Genomic DNA, 21,437 nt, shown 5'->3' on the forward strand with positions numbered 1-21,437 from the left:
AGCCAACAACTTCTGGGACTTGATGAAATACATTTGTGGCTTAAGTGATGGGAAGTGTGTTCCTCCCCAAGGAAGAAGCTTAGCGTATTAGACAGACTTTGTAAAAAATAATGTTTCTTTGACCACCGCACCTCCCACCCCCCACTCCTCTTTTTGTACTTAAAGGGAAGTTAAACATCAAGACAAAGGTTAAACAAATTAAGATGTGCCAAACATACAAAAACCACCTGAATGCTTCACAGCAGTCCAAGAAAAGCCAAAAAAAAAAAAGACTCAAATAAAATCCAACATCGACCAAATTATGTGAAATGTAAAACAAAAACAAAAAAACGTTGGCATGGTTTCTGTGTTTGAAAAAAAATGATCCGTTCTGTCGTTTCCTAGCAGATTTCCCTGGGAAAGCAGATTTCCTTTCTTTTTATTAATATAGCTGGAGCTCTTAAAATGAAAGTCTGTCCTTGAATTATTTATACAGCACCAGGAATAAAGTTCTGCAGCCTATATATTCTTTCTATAGTCAATTTATGTTTAGGAACAAAGCCAAACCAGGTCATACCAAGTATTACAGAGAGGAGGATAGGATGCCTCTTCCTGGCTGATCATTAAGCTGATGCTTGTTCAGTCATTATTCCTATTCCTTGAAGTTTGCAGATTTAATTCATACTCACTGAGGCAAGTTGAGCCTCATTTCAGAATTGAAGCAAATATGAGACTTATTTTCTTAACTGTTAAGAACTACTTAACTCTTACAAACTATAACAGTCTAACCCTCATAATTCCTAAATTCTACCACAACAAAGCCTGACAAGGTCATGAAATTTTGTCCAGCTTTTCTGGGGTGAGATAACTTAAACCTATTAAAATGACTTACTGGAAAAAAGATCTGGCTGTGTTTGTTTAACTGCCTGATTTTTCTCCTTATAAATTCCCTGCAGCAAGTGAGGCTTTAAAGATCAGGTGGTGGTTCTTGGCTGGATTTCAGAATCCATTTTCCTCACAATTGTATCTGTAGTTCTCAGTTATTTAAGGTATCCCTCATCTGTTTGGTTTTGTAATATGACTACTAAAGATTTCACAAGCAAAAGTACCTGGGATGGTGAGGCTTATAAGATAAAATAAGGTGATAATAAAAAAAGGAGTAGCTCTTTTCTCCCTGATGTTCTAATATAATTAACAATAGCTGACACCATTTATTAAGCACTTACTATCACTAGGCACAGTGCTATGTATTTTTTCCTTATTGTCATTTAAACCACACATCGACTTTATAAGATAGGTCAACTTACCTTGAATCACCAAAACAATCTTGAGAAAGAACCACCTCGGTGCTGGAGGACTCAGTGCTCCCCGACCCCACACTATACTGCAGTGACCAAAAGAGTACGTATGGTTCCAGCACAAAACAGACGCACAGATCAGTGAAAGGACAGAAAGCCCAGAAATCAACCCATGCACCTATGGCCAATTAATCTGCAGCAAAAGAGGCAAAAATATATAATGGAGAAAAGACAATCTCTCCAATAAACGAGCTGGGAAAACTGGACAGCTATGTGTAAAAGAATGAAATTAGACCACTACCTAACACCATATACAGACCAAAAAAAACAGAACCTCAAAATGGATTAAAGACTTAAAAGAAAGACTGGATACTATAAAACTCCTAGAGGAAAACATAAGTGGGATACTCTGACAAAAATAGCAATATTTCTTTGGATATATCTCCTAGAGTAATGGGAACAAAAGCAAAAATAAATGGGACCTAATTAAATTTAAAAGCTTTTGCAGAGCAAAGGAAACCATAAACAAAAAGACAACCTACAAAACAGGAGGAAATATTTGCAAATGACGCTGCTAATAAGGGATTGATTTCCAAAACAACTTACACAACTCAGCGTCAAAAAAGCAAATAACCTAATAAAAAAAGGGCGGAAGACCTAAACAGGTATTTATCCAAAGGAGACATACAGATGGCCTAGGGCACACAGCGAGATGCTCAACATCACTTGTTATTAGAGAAACGCAGATCTTAGCTACTATGAGGTGCCACCTCACATAGGGCAGAATGTCCATCATCAGAAAGTCTACAAACAATAAATGCTGGAGAGGGTGTCGAGAAATGGGAGCTCCCCCTACACTACTGATGGGAATGTAAATTGCTGCATCCACTATGGAAAATAGTTCTTTAAAAAACTAACAATTACCCAGCAATCCTATTTCTGGGTATATATCTAGAAAAGACAAAAACTAAAATTTGAAATGATCCATGCATCCCAATGTTCATAGCAGCAGTATTCTAGTAGCCAAGACATGGAAACATCCTAAATGTCCTTCAACAGATGAATACACACACACACACACACACACACTGGAATATGACTCAGCCATAAAAAAGAGCGGTGCCATTGTGCCATTTACAGCAATGTGGATGGACCTAGAGATACGTAAAGTGACATCTCAGCAGAGAAAGACAAATACAATATTTCTTATGGAATCTAAAAGGATACAAATGAGCTTATTTACAAAACAGACTCAGAAATAGAAAAAAAATCCTGATTATCAAGGGGAAAGGTAAGGGAGGGATATATTAGGAATTTGAGATTAACAGATACACAGCACTACATCAACATCGTGTCTGACTCTTTGCAACCCCACGAACTGTAGCCTGCCAGGCTCCTCTGTCCATGGAATCTTCCCGGCAAGAATACTGGAGTGGGTTGCCATTTCCTCCTCCAGGGGATCTTTCCGACTCAGGGATTGAACCTGCATCTCTTGTGTCTCCTGCATTGACAGGTGAATTCTTCACCATTGTGCCACCTGGGAAGCCCCACTATATCAACATATAAAACAGATAAAGAGGCCTTCCCTGGTGGCTCAGTGGTAAAGAATCCACCTGCCAATGCAGTAGACACGGGTTTGATGGTTCGATCCCTGATCCAGGAAGACCACACGTGCTGTGGGGCAACTAAGCCTGAGTGCTGCTATTGAGCCTGTGCCCTAGAGTCCAGGAGCTGCAACCACAGAGCCCGCATGCTGCAACCTACCGAAGCCGGTTGCCCTAGAGCCTGTGCGCTGCAATAGAAGCCGCTGCAATGAGGAGCCTGCACACTGCAATTAGAGAGTAGCCCTCACCTGCTGCAGCTAGAGAAAAGCCCATGCAACAGTAAAGACCCAGCACAGCCAAAGAGAAATGAAATTAAAAAGACATAAACAACAAGGACCCACTACACAGCACAGGAACTAAACCCTTTGGTACCTTGTCATAACCTATAATGGAAAAGAATCTGAAAAATGTGTGTGTATAAAATGGAATCACTGCTGTATACCTGGAACACTGTAAATCCACTACACTTCAACTTAAAAAGTCAACTAATGCCAAATGAGGACACAGATTAGGTGTATTTTTCTAAGGTCACACAGCTTGTGAATGATATAGCCAGGATGTGAAACTAGGTTTCTGTCACTTCAAAGCACAATCCCTTTTTTTTCAGACTTTATTCTGTTTCACCCTACAGCTCTTCTGACTCAGACACTGTATCTGAACAGGTAAAATAATGACCAATGTTAATATTTAAAAACAAAAATGAAATGATAGTGATAAATTAAAAAGTAACAAAACATGGTGAAGTATGGTTTTAAAAAGGTATTGATTTTATTTAAAAAAGAAAGAAAAAAAAGGAATACAAAAGATAACACATGCATCTCCTAAGGGAATCCTGGGATGCCGGGTTTCCCACAGAGTCCAGCTGTCTGGCAGGGCTGAGGCTGACCTGAGCCCAAGCTGCTTCCCTCTCCTGCTGGGGGATCACACGCCTTCCTCTGCTCACATCCGTAAATCCCAGCAGAATCTTGTAACTATGGCCACTCTAGAAAGAAGGCTGTGTCCCTCTGAGATGCCCGGTTCTAAGCTCGCTCAGGAAAGCTCTCTGGTTTATGCAGATTTTGGCCTCTAATCTAAGAGGCCTTAAGGCCTGCCTAGTTGTTTTTCAGCAAAGCTTCTATTTCTCCTAAGTAAAACAGGAGGGAAGCAGAAGGCTCTAGTTGGGATGCAGGTTCCTCCCACCCCACTGGAGCCCGGCTGCTCTTGGGGAGAGTTTGGATACATTCAGGATTTAAACATTCAAATATGCAACCCAGTTACATAACATACTGATGTACAGTGTGGCTATTATTATTACCGCTGGCGTCTTCACGGTGCAATGTTGCTGTGCCATGTATAGGCTGGTCCCCTGCTGATGACTAGGGACCAGCTAGCCCAGGGCTGCTGCGGTGGGTGCTACAGGGCTTGCACTGTCCTCCCTGTTCTCCTCTCCTCCTGGGGCAGGAAGGCACTCTCCTCCTGCTGTCTTTGCTGGTCTCCTATGAGCCTGTACCCAAGGCAGAAAGAGGCCTGCTTCCTTTCGAACACTGCTGCCTCCCACTCAGTACTAAGTCAGCCAAGATGTCCTTCAAGTCCCTCAGAGACCCAGGGCTTTCCTGACAGGATGTACTGATCTTTCATTGTTCTGAGGACTCCATCTTTGTGACTCCAAGACACTTACGGAGTGCCTGGTTCTCAGGAAATGCTTGAAAAACAAAAATATATATTTCTGATCTATACACGTGTGTATGTATGTACATACACATATTTATATGCTTATTTCTGGTATTTTTCTAGAGAGCAATTGCAGTAAAATATCTTAGGCTTTCCTAGCATGTCTTGGTTTACCAGTGCTTTAACAACAGCATTGGTACTAAAATGATTAACAGACCTAATAACAGTCATCATTTATTGAGTGCTTTACCTGCATTATTTAATTCTCATGACAACCAACTGGGGAAGATATTATTTTGATTTTATCAAGATGAATTATGAACAAAGCTAGTGGAGGTGATGGAATTCCAGCTGAGCTATTAAAAATCCTAAAAGGTGATGCTGTTAAAGTGCTGCACTCAACATGACAGCAAATTTGGAAAACTCAGCAGTGGCCGCAGGACTGGAAAAAGTCAATTTTCATTCCAGTGCCAAAGAAGGGCAATACCAAAGAATGTTCAAACTACCATACAATTGCCCTCATTTCACACACTAGCAAAGTTACGCTCAAAATCTTTCAAACTAGGCTTCAGCAGTATGTGAACTGAGAAACTTCTATATGTACAAGCTGGGTTTAGAAAAGGCAGAGGAACTAGAGATCAAAGTGCCAATATTCGTTGGATCATAGAGAAAGCAAGGGAATTCCAGAAAAACATCTGCTTCATTGACTACACTAAAGCCCTTGACTGCATGGACCACAACAAACAAGTGGGAAATTCTTTAAGAGATGGGAATACCAGACCACCTTACCTCTCCCCTGAGAAACCTGTATGAAGGTCAAGAAGCGACAGTTAGAACTGGACATGGAATAACTGACTGGTTCAAACTTAAGAAAGGAATATGACAAGGCTGTATATTGACATCCTATTTATTTAATGTATACTTGATGAGGGTGAAAGAGGAGAATGAAAAAGCTGGCTTAAAACTCAATATTCAAAAAACTAAGAGCATAGCATCCAGTCCCATTACTTCATGGCGAACAGATGGGGGAAAAGTGGAAACAGTGACAGATTTTATTTTCTTGGGCTCAGAAATCAGTGTGGATTGGTGACTGCAACCATGAAATTAAAACACTTGCTCCTTGGAAGGAAAGCTATGACAAACCTAGACAGTGTATTAAAAAGCAGAGACATCACTTTGCCGACAAAGGTCCATACAGTCAAAGCTATGGTTTTTCCAGTAATCATGTATGGATGTGAGAGTTGGACCATAAGGAAAGCTGAGTGCCGAAGAATTTCAATTTGTAGGGCTGGAGTGCTAGAGAAGGCTCTTGAGAGTCTCTTGGACAGCAGGGAGATCAAACCAGTCAATCCTAAAGGAAATCAACCCTGAATATTCATTGGAAGGACTGATGGTGAAGCTCCAATACTTTGGCCATCTGATGCGAAGAGCTGACTCACTGGAAAAGACCCTGATGCTGGGAAAGACTGAGGGCAGGAGGAGAAGGGGGCAACAGAGGATAAGAAGGCTGGATGGCATCACCAACTCAATGGACATGAGTCTGAGCAAGCTCCAGGAAGTAGTGAAGGACAGGGAACCCTGGCGTGCTGCATCCATGGAGTTGCAAAGAGCTGGATATGACTTAGCAACTGAACAACATCTGTGGCTTAGAAAATTTACATATTGAATTGCACAAAGTTTGGAGGTTTTTCCATAAGATCTTACAGAAAAGCCAGAATGAACTTTTTGGCCAACCCAATACCTTGCACACAGGGTCACACAGCTAGCAAGCAGCAGAGCTGGGTCACCCAAGTGTTGGAAGCAAGTCCAATACTCTTTCCATAACTAGCTTGTAGAATGGGTGATATTTAACTACACAGAAACTCAGTATTATCTTTGTTGAAGCTTTGAATTGGATTCATGTCCTGCTATCAAAAAAAGCCAACATAAAACTCTGGGATGGCAGAGATGAGCTGAATGATGACCGTAAGACACGTACCTGACACGTGGAGTGGATCGAGACCTCTGACAAGCAATCTGTCTAGTGGAATGGGCTGGTCGATTACCGTACATGAACCCCCTTCTCTGATTACTGTTTGCAGCTCAGCAGTGAGTGAAGGGCACATTAGACCAGGGTCTGAGCCTCCGAGTTTCTGAAATTTAGGAGGAAAATAAGGCAAAAAATAAATAGGAAATAAATACTGACACACATACTTACAGCACATCCTTAAATAAACTGATTTTTAAAAACAGTTGTTTGAAATCCAGCTTACTACTCTTTTAGGATCTTGAAAGCATTTCCCAAAGTACACAGTGATTTAAAACACAGTGTTTCTGAGCCCCAAGTTTAATCACCTGAATAAATAAATGGTCACTTCCATAACTTGGAAACATTAAATCACCATCACATCACCAGAAAGATCTTTATTTCCAGTATTCCTCTGTAGTACTGAATTAAATGAATGAGAAAGAGGAGCCTCATCTGGGCCCACTCTATGAGATCTTACACTAAAATCTAAATAAATAGATTCCATGCTTTATGATTTATAAATAGCTGAATTGTTTTGAATATATATGCTAAATTAAAAGAAAAAGGATGTCAAAAATTGTGATGTACATGAAGCAATTTGTGCATTAAATAGCAAAGAGAAATTAAAACACAACATTATTTCTTTTTCCAAAAAAATAAATGACACCTGATGTCTTCTCTGGGTGGTTATTTCTGCTCCTGTGAAGTCAATAAAATTCTCAGATTTATCAGACAGAAGAATTTAAAGGGGAATTTAAAACAGGTAACATTCCTTATTTTAGAATCAAGTTGTGAAGCATGGAAGCAGAATATTATAACATGGTCAGTAATGAGTCAAGGGCTCTGATCTGTGCCATTATGTAAAGAGAAGGTAAGCTGTGCTTCATGTCAGGTTTTGGAAGGGGACAGAGATTTTTTTCAGGGCTTGACCTGTTTGGACATGCTAGTCTGGCAGCTAAAAACAGGAGGTCATCCAAGTTTTGAAACTGACTCTCAGTATCTCCAACAGCCACTCCCTTCCCAACCAATCAACTATTCACAGATTGATTAATGGGTATCTATTTTATTGCTTGTGAGCTAAGTCATTTCAGTTGTATCCAACTCTCTATGACCCTGTGGACCGCTCCTCTGTCCACAGGATTCTCCAGGCAAGAACACTGGAGTGAGCTGCCATGCCCTCCTCCAGGGCATCTTCCTGACCCAGGGGCTGAACCTGTGTCTCTTATGTCTCCTACACTGGCAGGCGGGTTCTTTACCACTAGCGCGTGGGAAGCCCATCTTTTTCTATTGCGTATAGGCCCTTAAATTATTTAGTTTAACTAACCAACATGCCACTTTCCTCGTGGCTCAGCGGTAAAGAATCTGCCTGCTAATGCAGGAGACACAGGTTTGATCCCTGGGTCAGGAAGATACCCTGGAGAAGGAAATGGCAACCCAACTCCAGTATTCTTGCTTGGGAAATCCCAGGGACAGAGGAGCCTGGTGGGCTACAATCCATGGAGTCTCAGAAGAGTTGGACACATCGACTACAACAACAAACAACAGAAACCAACATGCCATCTAGAAGCTTAGAATATTAAAATATCCGGGAGATCTAGTCTCATGATCTTAACATCTGTGTAAGGCTAGCTATTGAGTAAAAGAGTGAGTGGGTTACAACATTAAGTATCTCTGGTGGCCAAGGAGAAACTGCAGCTCTTCCCACCTCTAAGGGCTGCAGAAAAGGCCCCTTCCCGAAAGCACTTGCATCAGTCAGGGGACAGACTGTGAAATGGGAAAGTGGTGGAGCATGAGACCCGTGGCTTAATGGGGAGTAGCGACAACAGTACTAACAATTAATACCTAAAGAGAAAAATCCCTAGTCTTAGAAGAGACTTTGTGGCTCTAGCCCTTGGTGACTCTTTTTTTCCCAAGATGCCAACTGTACATCTGTTTGGCATCTGCAGTTCTTAATTACAGGTAGACTCTGAGAGACCGGGGCCCCTTCCCACGTGCAGCTCCCTACATCATCCCTTCTCAGGAAGGAGGTGCCCTTTCAAACCAGAATGCATTTGGCAGCATTTGGTTTCAAGAGGCGCCCTGCTCCGACAGCTTTCACTGTGGTGGACAATGTGGATGAGGAAACGGCTGATGTGGACAGAAGGATCTTCATTTCTTTTGTGGAGGCTGGCCAGGCATAAAGTCCTCTGGCTTCTGGGACTCACCTCAAAAGTATATGGGCTTGAGTCATTCTAAAACTACACACACCCTTTGGCATCCTTATGAAATGGGGCTTGCTTTTGTTACTGATGTTTTTCAGTTCAGACCTCTATGATGGAAAAAGCCAGTATTTTTAAATGCCTCCATTTTATGGAGGATAAAGTCCGATTTGAAGTACATGAATTTTTTCTCTTTTTAACAACTTATTCAGAAATATTTTTATAAACTCATTCAACAGACTTATTTAGAAAACAACAGACTTTTACCTTTTTGTTGCGCTTAGTTTTCGTAACTAAGAGGAAATCATCAAAGAGAAACAGATAAACATCTAGGAATCTTGTGCTTTCTGAGGAAAGAAAGAAGATGAAATTGGGGCTGGAAATAGCAAGCAAGTTTTTTTTTTTCTTTTTAAATCAAAGAAACCCTTTAGAAAACAACATAGAACAGGGATCTGGGTTCAGGAGGCTCAGGACTCAGGGGGCTCCAATCACGTGGGTCAGAAAATTGCATTACAACTGAGCTGATTTCTCCCTAAAGCAGAGACCTGGTGTGAGCTCACACTTCCAACTTTAAGGATACCAGTGATGCATTTCATGTGGATCTAAGATAACCTGGGTGATATCTGCAGTGGTTTCAGCTAAGCCTAGGACACATCTGTTGATCAACAGGACACCAGCATTTTTGCCTTCTGACTCATCTGGCTGTCACTGGCAAAGGGAAACATTACTAGAGAAAAGGCACTTTGTCATTGCCGTGGAACTGCATAGCCCCTCAATTCTTTGCGGAAGCCCAACCCCCATTGTGTACTCAGAATAAGGAACTAATTAAGGTCAGATGAAGGCTTAAGGGAGGACCCCAGTCTGGCAGGGTGAATGTCATCCAAGACACACCAAGGCACGCGCAGGCTCTCTCTGCCACGTATGGATGCTGAGAAAGCTGGAAAGAGCGCTCACCAGGAACCACATTAGCAGGCAACTTGATCTTAGACTTCCAGCCTCCAGCACTGTGAGAAATCAACGTCTCCTGTTTAAGCCACCCAGCCGGTGGCATTTTGTTATGGCAGCCCTAGCTGATTAAGAGAGTCATTAAAACAATTTGTTTCTCAAGTTTTGCAATGTGTCTATACACGTTTAAAGTCTTCATGTAGCTTTATATTCACAACCTTTTCTTAATTTCACTTTTGATGATAACTAAAGGCAAATAGGCTTTTCTGCTTTTCCCTAAGAAGGAGACAGCAGTAGAAAAGAAAAATATTAGAGAGATCGCTCCCCTTCTGGATTTAACTCTATCCCTTAGAAATTAGAAAAAGAAATGGTTAAATTTAAATGATTTTAGAGGAAAGGGTAGTCCTTTCAGAGGGTGATGTGACGGCACTTGAAATATACGAAAAATCAAGTAAATATTTTTTATTATTCTATTTGTTTATATTATTCTAGAAGTTCTTTCTTATATACCCTGGAAATACAATGTCTAAGGTTAAATTAATAGATACAATATCTAACACTCCCCTTCTTTAAGTTTAGAGGAAAGATACTTCCTATATTTGTCCAGAAGAGAAATTAGATATTTTATTCAATCTTGAATTATCCTTGAATATTTTTTAGGTGTTTTCCATCTCTACTAGAAACTCCTTTTGGCAAAATGGGCTGTGGAAAAGACTGCCGGTGGTCTCTCAAAAACAATTCTTATTTTGTAGTCATGAAATTTCCAAGTTTTAGTGGGTAGATGTTTACTTGTGAACAAATACATGCGCCAGCTTTCCTTGTAGCTGAATGTGACCAAGTGACTAAATTCTGACCAATGGGATATGAATTAGAATGCAGGCAGAATTTAGTCACTTGGTCACATTCAGCTACAAGGAAAGCTGGCGCATGTATTTCCAAGCAGCCAACAAACACTGAGCACCACGGTGCATCAATGATTAAGGCAGAATCTTGCCTTCTAAGAGCTTTAATAAAAGCTTTAATTTAATAAAAGCAGACACATAATAAACACAGACAAGATTTGAGATGAATTCAAGAACTGACAGTGCTAAAGTAAATATGGGATTATGAAAAAGGATGACTAAAGAGGGACACTGTAGGCCTAGAGTATTCATATTTACTATCCCAGGAGTCTGAAGCTGTGGGTAACACCAGTTCTGAGGCTTACTAACTTGTGCGGTTCTGACTGGGTTAGGTCTTCCTCTCACCGAGCCTGAACTGTGGGGTTCTCATCACACTGCTGGGCTTCCCTGGTGGCTCAGCTGCTAAAGAATCCGCCTGCAATGCGAGAGACCTGGGTTCGATCCCTGGGTTGGGAAGATACCTGGGAGAAGGGAAAGGTTACCCACTCCAGTGCTCTGGTCTGGAGAATTCCATGGACTGTACAGTCCACGGGGTTGCAAAGAATCGGACGCGACTGAGCGGCTTTCACTTCGCTTCATCGCACCGCTAGGGGACGGAGCAGCACCACCGACTCGCCCCAGTTCTGCAGCAGCAGGAACAATGCTCTCTAGGTACCACAGCTAGCTACTCGGCCATCATACTGGCCTGAACGTCACTCATTTTTCTATTTAGGAACTCCAATCTGTGGGGAGCAGTGCATTTGTGAAGGTTATGTGCCTGCATGAATTCCAATGGGAAGCTGGTTAAACTTCTCAAGTTATAAAAACTTGTACCTTCTGGGAATGAGAAAATGCATTTATTTAATCTTAACACCACAGTTTTTAGGGCTAGAAGAAATTCTGAAATGTATTAGTAGTAGGTATCACTGTTATCATTGTTATTACCATTGTCATCACCAACATTTACAGAAGAGATCAAGGAAATTTAAACAATTTCCCCAAAGCCCACCGTTGGTGCTAAAGCCCCTAAGTCTTGGTCCAGTGCTTTGCCCATTCAAAACAATATCCTATTTCTTCTAATATTATTACCCCCACCACACTTCCTTGCCAGCTGAGTCAAAGTCCCAGTGACTAAATTTGGTATGATGACACCTCCCCCTCTGATGAAACCTGACTAACAGCATATACTGTTAGGCAGGAGCCTGGTGTTACTGATATTTACACAGGTCTTCCTTTTCGATCCACACCCATTTCTAACATTTTAGGATAGGCTAGTGCAACTCACTGTGTTGGGGAAGTTGGTGGACACAGGGAAGAGGTGAAATAAAATCTCTGATAATTCCAGGCGGAGGCCAAATTTTGGAGGGAAAGTCATAAGACTGTACACAGAACTGTGTTTCGCTTCCTTACTTTAGGTTTTGGTTGGATTTGGCTTTGTCACAATGATCTAGTTATTTCTGAAATTGTAAATGACATTAAAGAAGGTATAAAACTGTTATCTCCTCAAAGGCAAGTGGGGGCAGGGGCGTCTGCAGGTGGAGAATGGTTGGAAAACAAAGGCCCAGGCTCTTCCCACCTCACCTGCTTCGCTGTGGAGCCTTCAGGTTGGTCTCTCTGCTTTGTCTCCTCCAGCCACTTTGCATACTGCTTTTTGGAGCTCATTCTTCAATAATTTTTAACCTTATGTCCCTGCGTGAGGACTCAGTGGCTTCCTGCTCTCTGCAGTTTCCTTGCTGGATCCCTGTGGCTTCCAAGGCAGTCGCTAAAATTCTGGAAGCCAGCTAGGCTGAGGCAGCCTGTTGGCTTGGGTCTGAATGTGGCCATTAACTTGCCAAGTGCCCTGAATGTGTTATGGAACTTCCCTGTATTTGTCCTGTGATATGGGATTAAATGTAACTTCTCTGCATAACTCACTGGCAGGAGAAAATGCACGCAAAACTCCTTTGCTGTGAAACATTGGGCGTGTCTATCTTCCTGAGTGGGCAGGGGTTATGTCCCAAGCTGACATCTAACACTATCTTGAAAACAGAGCAGGTTCTCAACAGATGTGTACTGAATAAGGACTTACTGCCCAGCACCCCCTGCCGACAAGATCTCAGATGGCTATAAACATGCAATCCCACATCCCTCAGGGCTTCATACACTGTGGGTGCTCAATCGAGATTTTGTGAAGCAATGAATCAATGAATGAAAGCAAATCTTACTTCAGCTGGGCAGCCCTTTCTGATCATGATATTGACTGAGCGCTGACTCTCTACCAACTATTCTTTCAAGAGCTACCAACATCCATTAGCTCACTGAAATCCTCACAGCAAAGAGGGGAAACTGCAGCGTGGGGAGAATGCTGACCAAGGCCCCAGGTCACAGAGGCAGCAGAGGTGGAGCTGGGAAGGGAGCCTGGCAGCTTGGGCACACCCTCCTAACCATGGGGGAGCCTCCTCATTCAGGCGGCCTCTGTCTCCAAGCCTTTTCTCGTGCTGTGCTTTTCATTCGGGATGTCCTTCCACTGACCTAACATCCTTCTATTCTTCACCAGAGACCCCCTCCAGTCCCACGGGTCACAGGGAGCCCTTCGGGGGTACTCCAGCATTGGGCTCGCTTTCGGATTCAGACTGCAGGGCTGCTTACTGTGGCAGAGCTTCTCAACTCGAGGGAAAGGCTTATCCAGAATAGTAATTCTCTATCCTCCAATCCTGTGCAGCACAAAGTGTGTTATATAACAGATTCTCAGTCAACACTGACAGTCTGACTGTCCAACTTAGTGAGGGTGGGAACAGCTGATGTCGAGTGTTTACCAGATTCCAGACCTTGAGCTTGAAGATGGAATATGGCAGCCCACTCCAGTATTCTTGCCTGGAAAATCCCACTGACAGAGGAGCCTAGCAGGCTACAGTCCATGAGGTCGCAAGAGTCGGACACAACTTAGCGACCACCACCACCACCAGATCTTGAGCTAAGCTCTTCACTTGGACTTCAGTCTTATAAGATACACAGTTACCCCATTTTAGAGTCACCTTGTAGTCTGATCAAGCTGGAGTCTGTGTGACTCCACAGGATGCTCTCTGATTCACATCTGCTGTCACCTTGGCCACAAGCAAATGCAATTCCTGCCACCCTTCTATTAGCCACAGTTGGACAAGTTACAAGGTAGCAAGGATGTTGGGTTTGTAAAGGAAGCAGTTATTTACCTGCAAGAGTCAGTTTTCCTTCATAGAGAAGATGTCTGTTGGTTGGTGACAGGATGTTTTCTGCCATGTGTTCTTTAAAAATGTGTTTCAGGCACTGGGAAAACAAGAGAGACAATCAAAGAGATGTTAGTGATTAGAAGACAGCGCATTCCAGGAGCTGCGGCAATGCGACCCTGTCTACAAAGCTGGAGACATTTGGAAATGCCAGTAAGTGGGCATGCGGCTGGGGAAGAATGGGCAAACCTCTCAGAAGGACCAGCCTGGGAACGGCGTGATGAGTCCAGCCACCCCACCACACACAATGCCATGTGGATGAAGGCTTTACATCTGCGAGACTTACAATTCTGGTGGGCAGCTGGGGACTATGTAATAAGATTAGCGTACTTCACTCAAATGCCAAACTTCTGGCAAGGGATGTATGTTCTAACTGACCCCTTTTGTACCTCTGGAATGAAAAACCTTTTATCTCGATCCCAAAGTGGAGGCCACACTACAATCTCCTGTAGATGTCTGAACTTCTGAAAATTGTCAAGCCACTTCACTTTTCCTTCAAGATCCTCTAAAACACAAGACACATACAATATATTTTTAAATGTATGAGACATTACAGCATAAAATTTAACCAAGATCCATAGAAATCATTCAGACACTGAACCCCTGGAGGTTCATTTAACATTATTTCTCAGTGTTTGAACACCTTAGAAAAACTCACTAATTTGAAATCAGCCTCTTGCAGAGAATATGAAGCTGAACTAATTCAGTAAATTGTAAACGTGCATTTTTATTTCAGTAATACTAATAATGCCCCTGGTAGCTCTCTCATACTCTCTGCATCATACAGCTGATTATAGGAAGGAAAAAAATCAGACTAACAAGGACAAGCATATCTTTGTCTTAATCATAAAACACACATTCCCTTTATGGTAAAGTTGATTATGTCTTTTGGTAAGAATGTGTTTTTTCTTCAAAGTTTAGTTTGAAGAAAAGTTCTCGTCAAAGAACTTTTGAAAACAAAGAAAAGTTTTCTTCAAAGTTCTTCAAATACTAGTTTCCCAGTATTTTTAATAACATATTGCTATTGAGGTTTTGAAATGAGTTTTGAAAATATGGAGGGCAAGTCGTAGACCCATAGAATCAATGGTTAGGGGAATCTTTGAGAATTCACTATCTTTAAGCTCATAAACTTAGAGGAAGGCCACAGGGATCTCTTTCCTCAACAATGAAAATTCAGATTTTGTTGAGAAATTCCTGGAAGAGATGCTATCTTCCTCACAAACCTATCAAAATGAGTAATAATCTTAAAAATTACTTTAAAATTTAAAAAAGTCTGTTTTTAATTGAATTTCCTGTCAATCAATTTGATAAGCTTAATTCTAGTTCATTGGGTAGGTCATTAGAGAATTTGAACAAAAACTTTTAAAAAAAGGGGAAAAAACTCCTAATTGAGTGGTCATTTTACTTTTAAATATGAAAAGAAAAAATATATCATTTCTGTACAGCTGGTAATTATCAATTTGAATTGTTCCTTTTTGATGCTCCCTAGGAAATCTTTTATGGACACCTATCATGGATTTCTTTATTTGGATTTGACTATACATAGCTACCCAAATAGACTTAAATTATTACAGGGCTTGCTCTTTTATCCCCTAATTTCAGTTCTAAATATTGCAGTTGGCATTATATTTAGATTGGCCCTCGATTTCAGTGACCTAAAAAAAAATGACGGTGGTACTTTATCCTCCGGAAAGGCTTTTCATGCTGTTTACTTCCATTTGCTTTGTGTGTGGGCTCAGTGTGGATGTTAAAAACAAAGCGCCTTCATCATCTGGGAAGTAGAAGTTTTCCTGCCTGAACTCACATCTGAAAACCTTGGAGACGGAGCCACGGCTTGCGTGACCCCTTAGGAGTTAGGAGTTCTCACATGGTTGGCCAGGATGTGAGTGGAGCCCATTGTTTTGGGTGTGTTTGATTTACATTGCAAATTCAAAGTCAGATCCACATTTCCGAGAGCCAGTGACCTCAAGCCGATGGAATTACCTCCTAGGATGGAAGCCCAGCTGGTTCCCAGGAGCCACAGGGCCCCCCAACTCTTTGACTAAAGCTGACACTGGAGCTCTGGGTCCCTCATCTCAGGGACTTACGGATTGCCTTTTCCACCTTTTCCTTGATGGAGTAGATCATGATTTTCTCCGTAGAGTCTGTACTCCTTTTCCAGATATTCTTCAGCAACAAGGGGTATCGAGTCAGCCTGTGCAGCGGGGCCACGAGCAGCTCAGGCAGGTGAAGGCGCCTGCACTGGTCATGTTGCTCACACCACTGGGGAAGGCAAAACCAGGCCTGTCAGAACACTGCTTCTCCTACTGGGGCACACTGAGGAATCTGGACACAAGCAAACCTTAAGAGATCTCACTCAGTACTGACAGCACACCTGTGAGCTTGCTGGGAAAAAGTATAAGGACTGAATATTCATTGGAAGGACTAGATCTTGCTTTTGAAAATCCCATATTAAACCGTCTTAGCAAGCATTTATCTACTAGTACTGAATTCAGAATCTCAAATGGGTTTATTTTTTTGCAATGTGCTTACGAAGTATTATACACACATTCCAGCCTTGTTCACCCTTCTGACCGACTGTGGTTTTCCCTTTTCCTCCTCCTGGGCCCTCGGGGTTGATTTCTGGGTTTGCCAGCTCTGCTTCCTCCTCTGCTGCAGTGCAGTTAGGAAAACTGAGAATCAACACTGGGTGGGGAGGAAGGAAAAGGAAGGAGTCTTGCTTGTTGGGTGAGTTCCTTAACTCGCCTCTGTTGGAGGGAATCAGGATAATGAGAAAATGAGGGTGAAGAGGCTAAACCGATCTACATCATATAGAAGAGAGATGAGAAGAAAAAAGACACAGACGGTTGTCAACAGGGAGAGTTTGTTCAAGGAGGCGGCTGCCAGGTGTACATGCAATGGGGAAGACATGAAAGGAAATTTTAGTAAGTACTGCTACAAGTCAGGAGAAGGCAATGGCACCCCACTCCAGTACTGTTGCCTGGAAAATCCCATGGATGGAGGAGCCTGGTAGGCTGCAGTCCATGAGGTCACTAAGAGTCAGACACGACTGAGTGACTTCACTTTCACTTTCCACTTTCATGCATTGGAGAAGGAAATGGCAACCCACTCCAGTGTTCTTGCCTGGAGAATCCCATGGACGGAGAAGCCCGGTAGGCTGCAGTCCATGGGGTCGCACAGAGTCGGACACCACTGAAGCGACTTGGCAGGCAGCTACAAGTCAGGCCTTACAAATGGCTGAGACAAGAAGTGAAAGGCAAAGGAGAAAAGGAATGCAGAGCTCCAAAGAACAGCAAGGAGAGATAACAGTCTTCCTAAGTGAACAATGAAAAGAAATAGAGGAAAACAACAGAATGGGAAAAGACTAGAGATCTCTTTAAGAAAACCAGAGATACCAAGGGAACATTTCATGCAAAGATAGTAACAATAAAGGACAGAAACAGTATGGGACCTAACGGAAGCTGAAGATAGTAAGAGGTAGTAAGAATACACAGAAGAACTGTATCAAAAAGGTTTAAATGACCCAAATAATCAAGATGGTGTGATCACTAACCTACAGCTAGACATTCTGGAGTGTGAAGTCAAGTGAGCCTTAGGAAGCATTACTAGGAACAAAGCTCATGGAGGTGATAGAATTCTGGCTGAACTACTTAGAATCCCAAAAGATGATGTTGTAAAAGAGCTGCACTCAATATGACAGCAAATTTGGAAAACTCAGCAGTGGCTGCATGACTGAAAAAGGTGTTTTATTCCAATTCCAAAGAAAGGCAATGCCAAAGAATGTTCAAAGTACTGCACAATTGCACTCATTTCACATGCCAGCAAGGTAATGCTCAAAATCCTTCAAGCTAGGCTTCAATAGTACATCAACCAAGAACTTCCAGATGCTAAAGCTGGATTCAGAAAAGGCAGAGGAACCAGAGATCAAATTGCCAACATTTGTTAGATCATAGAGAAAGCAAAGGAATTCCAGAAAAACATCTACTTCTGGTTCATTGACTACACTAAAGCCTTTAACTGTGTTGATCACAGCAAACTGGAAAATTCTTAAAGAAATGGGAATACCAGACCACCTTACTTGCCTCCTGAGAAACCTATATGCAGGTCAAGAAGCAACAGTTAGAACCAGACATGGAATAATGGATTGGTTCAAAGCTGGGAAAGGAGTACATCAAGGCTGTATATTGTCACTCTGCTTGTTTAACTTCTATGCAGAGCACATTATGAGAAATGCTCGGCTGGATGAATCACAAGCTGGAATCAAGACTGCCAGGACAAATATTAATAATCTCAGATATGCAGATGACACCACCTTAATGGCAGAAAGTGAAGAGGAACTAAAGAGCTTTTTGGTGAAAGTAAAAGAGGAGAGTGAAGAAGTTGGCTTAAAACTTAACATTCAAAAAACGAAGATCAATGGCATCCTGTCCCATCACTTCATGGCAAACAGGTGGGGAAAAAATGGAAACAGTGACAGACTATTTTCCTGGGTTCCAAAGTCACTGTGATGGTGACTGCAGCCATGAAATTAAAAGATGCTTGTTCCTAGGGAAAAAATGCTATGATAAACCTAGACAGCGGGTTAAAAAGCAGAGACATCACTTTGTTGACAAAGGTCCATATGGTCAAAGCTGTGGTTTTTCCAGTAGTCATGTACAGATGTGAGAGCTGGACCATAAAGAAGGCTGAGCACCCAAGAATTGATGCTTTCGAGCTGTGGTGTTGGAGAAGACTCTTGAGAGTCCCTTGGACAAGAAGGGGATCCAACCAGTCAATCCTAAAAGAAATAAACTCTGAACATTCATTGGAAGGACTGATGCTGATGCTGAAGTGCCAATACTTTGGCCACCTGATGCAAAGGGCTGACTCACTGAAAAAGAACCTGATGCTGGGAAAGATTGAAGGCAGGAGAAGAAGGGGACGACAGAGGATGAGATGGTTGGATGGCATCATCGGCTCAACGGACATGATTTGAGCAAACTTTGGGAGATAGTGAAGGAGAGGGAAGCCGGCATGCTGCAGTCCACGGGGTTGTGAAGAACTGGACACAGCTTAGTGACAAGAAGAACACACGTGTAAGCCACAGCCACTACCCACCACCCCATTTTGCTGGCTCCATTCTTTTCTTTGGAAGAGAGCGCTTTCTCTTTTTTCCCCTCTCTTCCCTTCTCCAACTTTCCCCCTTTTCTCTCCTAGCCTCAAGCTTTGCAATTGTCCTTGTCTTCCATACCCTCCTACCCTAACAGCTATATCACATTTCTTCTAAAAACTTCCAGGACTCTTCTTTACGGGAATTCTGCCATGCATGATCTTTCCCACTTCCCCACCTACAGATGGCAGGTCAGAAAAGTGAGGCCAGAGGGGCACAGAGGACGGAGCTCTAGGGGCCAGGCTTTAAGGCTGAGGGACCACCTCCCCTCCCTGCACCTCAGACTCCTCTTCTATAAAATGGGAGCAGGTATTAGATGACTTCCTAGTTTTCATCCAGCTCAAAATGATTGTGATCCTAACTGGGGTTGAAGGAATGAAGGAAGCAGAGACTGCAGCCACCAAAGAGCTAGGAACAGAAGGAGTGGAGGAAAGAGGTGTGGGAAGGCCATCGTCATCTGTGGCCTTCAGTTTAGTTCAGTTGCTCTGTCGTGTCCAACTCTTTGCGACCCCATGGACTGCAGCACGCCAGGCCTCCCCGTCCATCACCAACTCCCAGAGATTTAGTGGCTGATTTCTGTGCTGAGTCACTGGCAGCAGCATTCCAGCACTACCTGCTGGTCCTCGTGGGAAGCTGGGGAGCTCCAGTAATTCATTTCTCATCAGCAGTGAGGGATTCCCTCAAAACACACAGCCCCGGGTCACTGCTCCAAATTTCTATGCCGTGGGCAACAGTTCTGGTGGCCAGCACCCACTGGTGTTCAGGGTAAATAGAAAAGCACTGAATCTCCCTCAGATAGCAATCAGAAAAGAAATACCAGTGGTAAATAATTTAGACAAAAATCCAGGCAGAGATACACAAAATATTTATAGTGTTTTGAAAGGTCTCAGAAGAGTGAAAAAAAGAAAAGACATTTGATGATTTAAAAGTGAACCTATAACTTTTTCTTCCTTTTCTCTGTTGGCTTTACTTTTCATGTCTATTAGGGAAAGAAAAGAAACTCTGTCATGAGAAATGGGATATAAAAGTCCTTTTCCTGGATGGGTCTAGATGAGTGGAATCTGCTTCAGCTTGATAATAAATAAATTTATATATAGTTGGAAGATCAAGATCGTGGAATAGAAGGACACAGACCTCGCTAACTCCCACAAGTACATAAAAAATACATCTACACGTGTACCAGTTCTCACAGAATACCTACTGAAATTGCTGGCGGAAGAGCTCATACAACGAAAACTGCCAGGAAGATCACCATGCAACAAGGGAGGATGGGATGGGACCTGTACTCCTGGGAGGGAGCTGCGAAAGAGGAAAGGTTCCTTGCCCTAGGAACAGACTTTGCTGCATAGATCAGCCGGAACAGAACGGAAGCGTCAGAGGCTCAGAGAAGAGTGCAGCAATTGGCTTCAGCAGGCAGAAAAGAGAGACCAGCACACCTGGTCTCGGCCACCTTGCTGCACTCCCCAGCTCCATGCATGTGTCTGCGAGTGCAGGTCGGGGCTAGGTGCTGAATCTTGGGTTTCAGAGGACAGATCTGGGCAGAGGACTGGGGGTGGCCGGGCAGAGAAAGCCTGAAGGGGCCAGAGTGTGGACTGGGTGGCAACTGGGGCTGTGTGCGGGATGAAACTTGGATCTACTACAGAAGCCCTCTTGATAAGAAGCACCTGAAGGGAGAGGTGGGTCCACAGCAGAGCAGCCCCACAGAGTGCTCACAGTGGGCAGGGCTCTGTGAACACATGAGTGCCTGCTGTTGCCCCACACAGAGGTGGGGCTGAAATCTGAGCCTTATCAGGAGACTTTGCGACTGTACTGGATTTATGCTGCGGCCGGTGCCTTTGTAAGCTAAGTGACTGTGGGACATCCCAGCAGAGGACTGATGCTCCCATAGCTGGGGCAAATCCAGAGTCAGCAGCTGCGAGTTTTGTGGGTCCATGTACGTGATGGAGGTGGGGCCAGGGTCTGCACTCGTCCCGTAGCTCTGAGGGGGTCGAGGAGCATGACTATGGGCAGCTAAGAAAGGTCCTGGGGCCTGACTTCAGAGAATCTGTGCCTGCAGATCTGAGCTGGTGGCTTTACGAGCACAGCACTTGAGGGACATCCAGGCCAACAGCCTGCATTCCCATGACTGAGGAGGAGGTGAGGGCCATGCCAACAACCGTGTACTCTGGAGGCACACACGGGGGTGACAGACACCATGGAGCGCACTTCAGTGGACAGCTCCTGATGAGGAATACTCATGGTTCCTCCCCCAGTGGTAATGCTCCAGGACTGCCGACCTCACACCGCAGTTCAGAAACAAGATGATCTGGGGGGCTTCTACTCCAACTGGGGAGCAGACTGTGCTCCCAACAAAGCTGTGACAACCACAGACCAAATAGGAGGCTCTGCTCAACTTCCAGCACAGGCTCTGGTCACCACAAAAACAATCACACTCCCTGTGAAGGGGATAACAACCAGCATACAGGAGGAAAGAAACAGCAGGC

At 43.2% G+C, this 21,437-nt stretch overlaps 1 protein-coding gene across 2 annotated transcripts in view; it reads right to left on the reverse strand.

The window, feature by feature from the left end:
• PLEKHG7 (pleckstrin homology and RhoGEF domain containing G7) overlaps positions 1–21,437 on the reverse strand; it is a 93,338-nt gene that overhangs the window by 1,748 nt on the left and 70,153 nt on the right. For both annotated transcript variants that reach the window (XM_005905883.2, XM_070370928.1), the window contains exons 12-16: positions 15,893–16,067; positions 14,195–14,310; positions 13,752–13,845; positions 9,005–9,084; positions 6,510–6,663 (exon numbers count right to left, since the gene is read on the reverse strand). In XM_005905883.2, coding sequence (XP_005905945.2) covers positions 6,510–6,663; positions 9,005–9,084; positions 13,752–13,845; positions 14,195–14,310; positions 15,893–16,067 — 619 coding nt within the window. The remainder of the gene's footprint in view (positions 1–6,509; positions 6,664–9,004; positions 9,085–13,751; positions 13,846–14,194; positions 14,311–15,892; positions 16,068–21,437) is intronic.

The sequence above is a fragment of the Bos mutus genome, chromosome 5 (assembly GCF_027580195.1).
Source record: "Bos mutus isolate GX-2022 chromosome 5, NWIPB_WYAK_1.1, whole genome shotgun sequence".
NCBI classification, from domain to species: Eukaryota; Metazoa; Chordata; class Mammalia; order Artiodactyla; family Bovidae; genus Bos; species Bos mutus.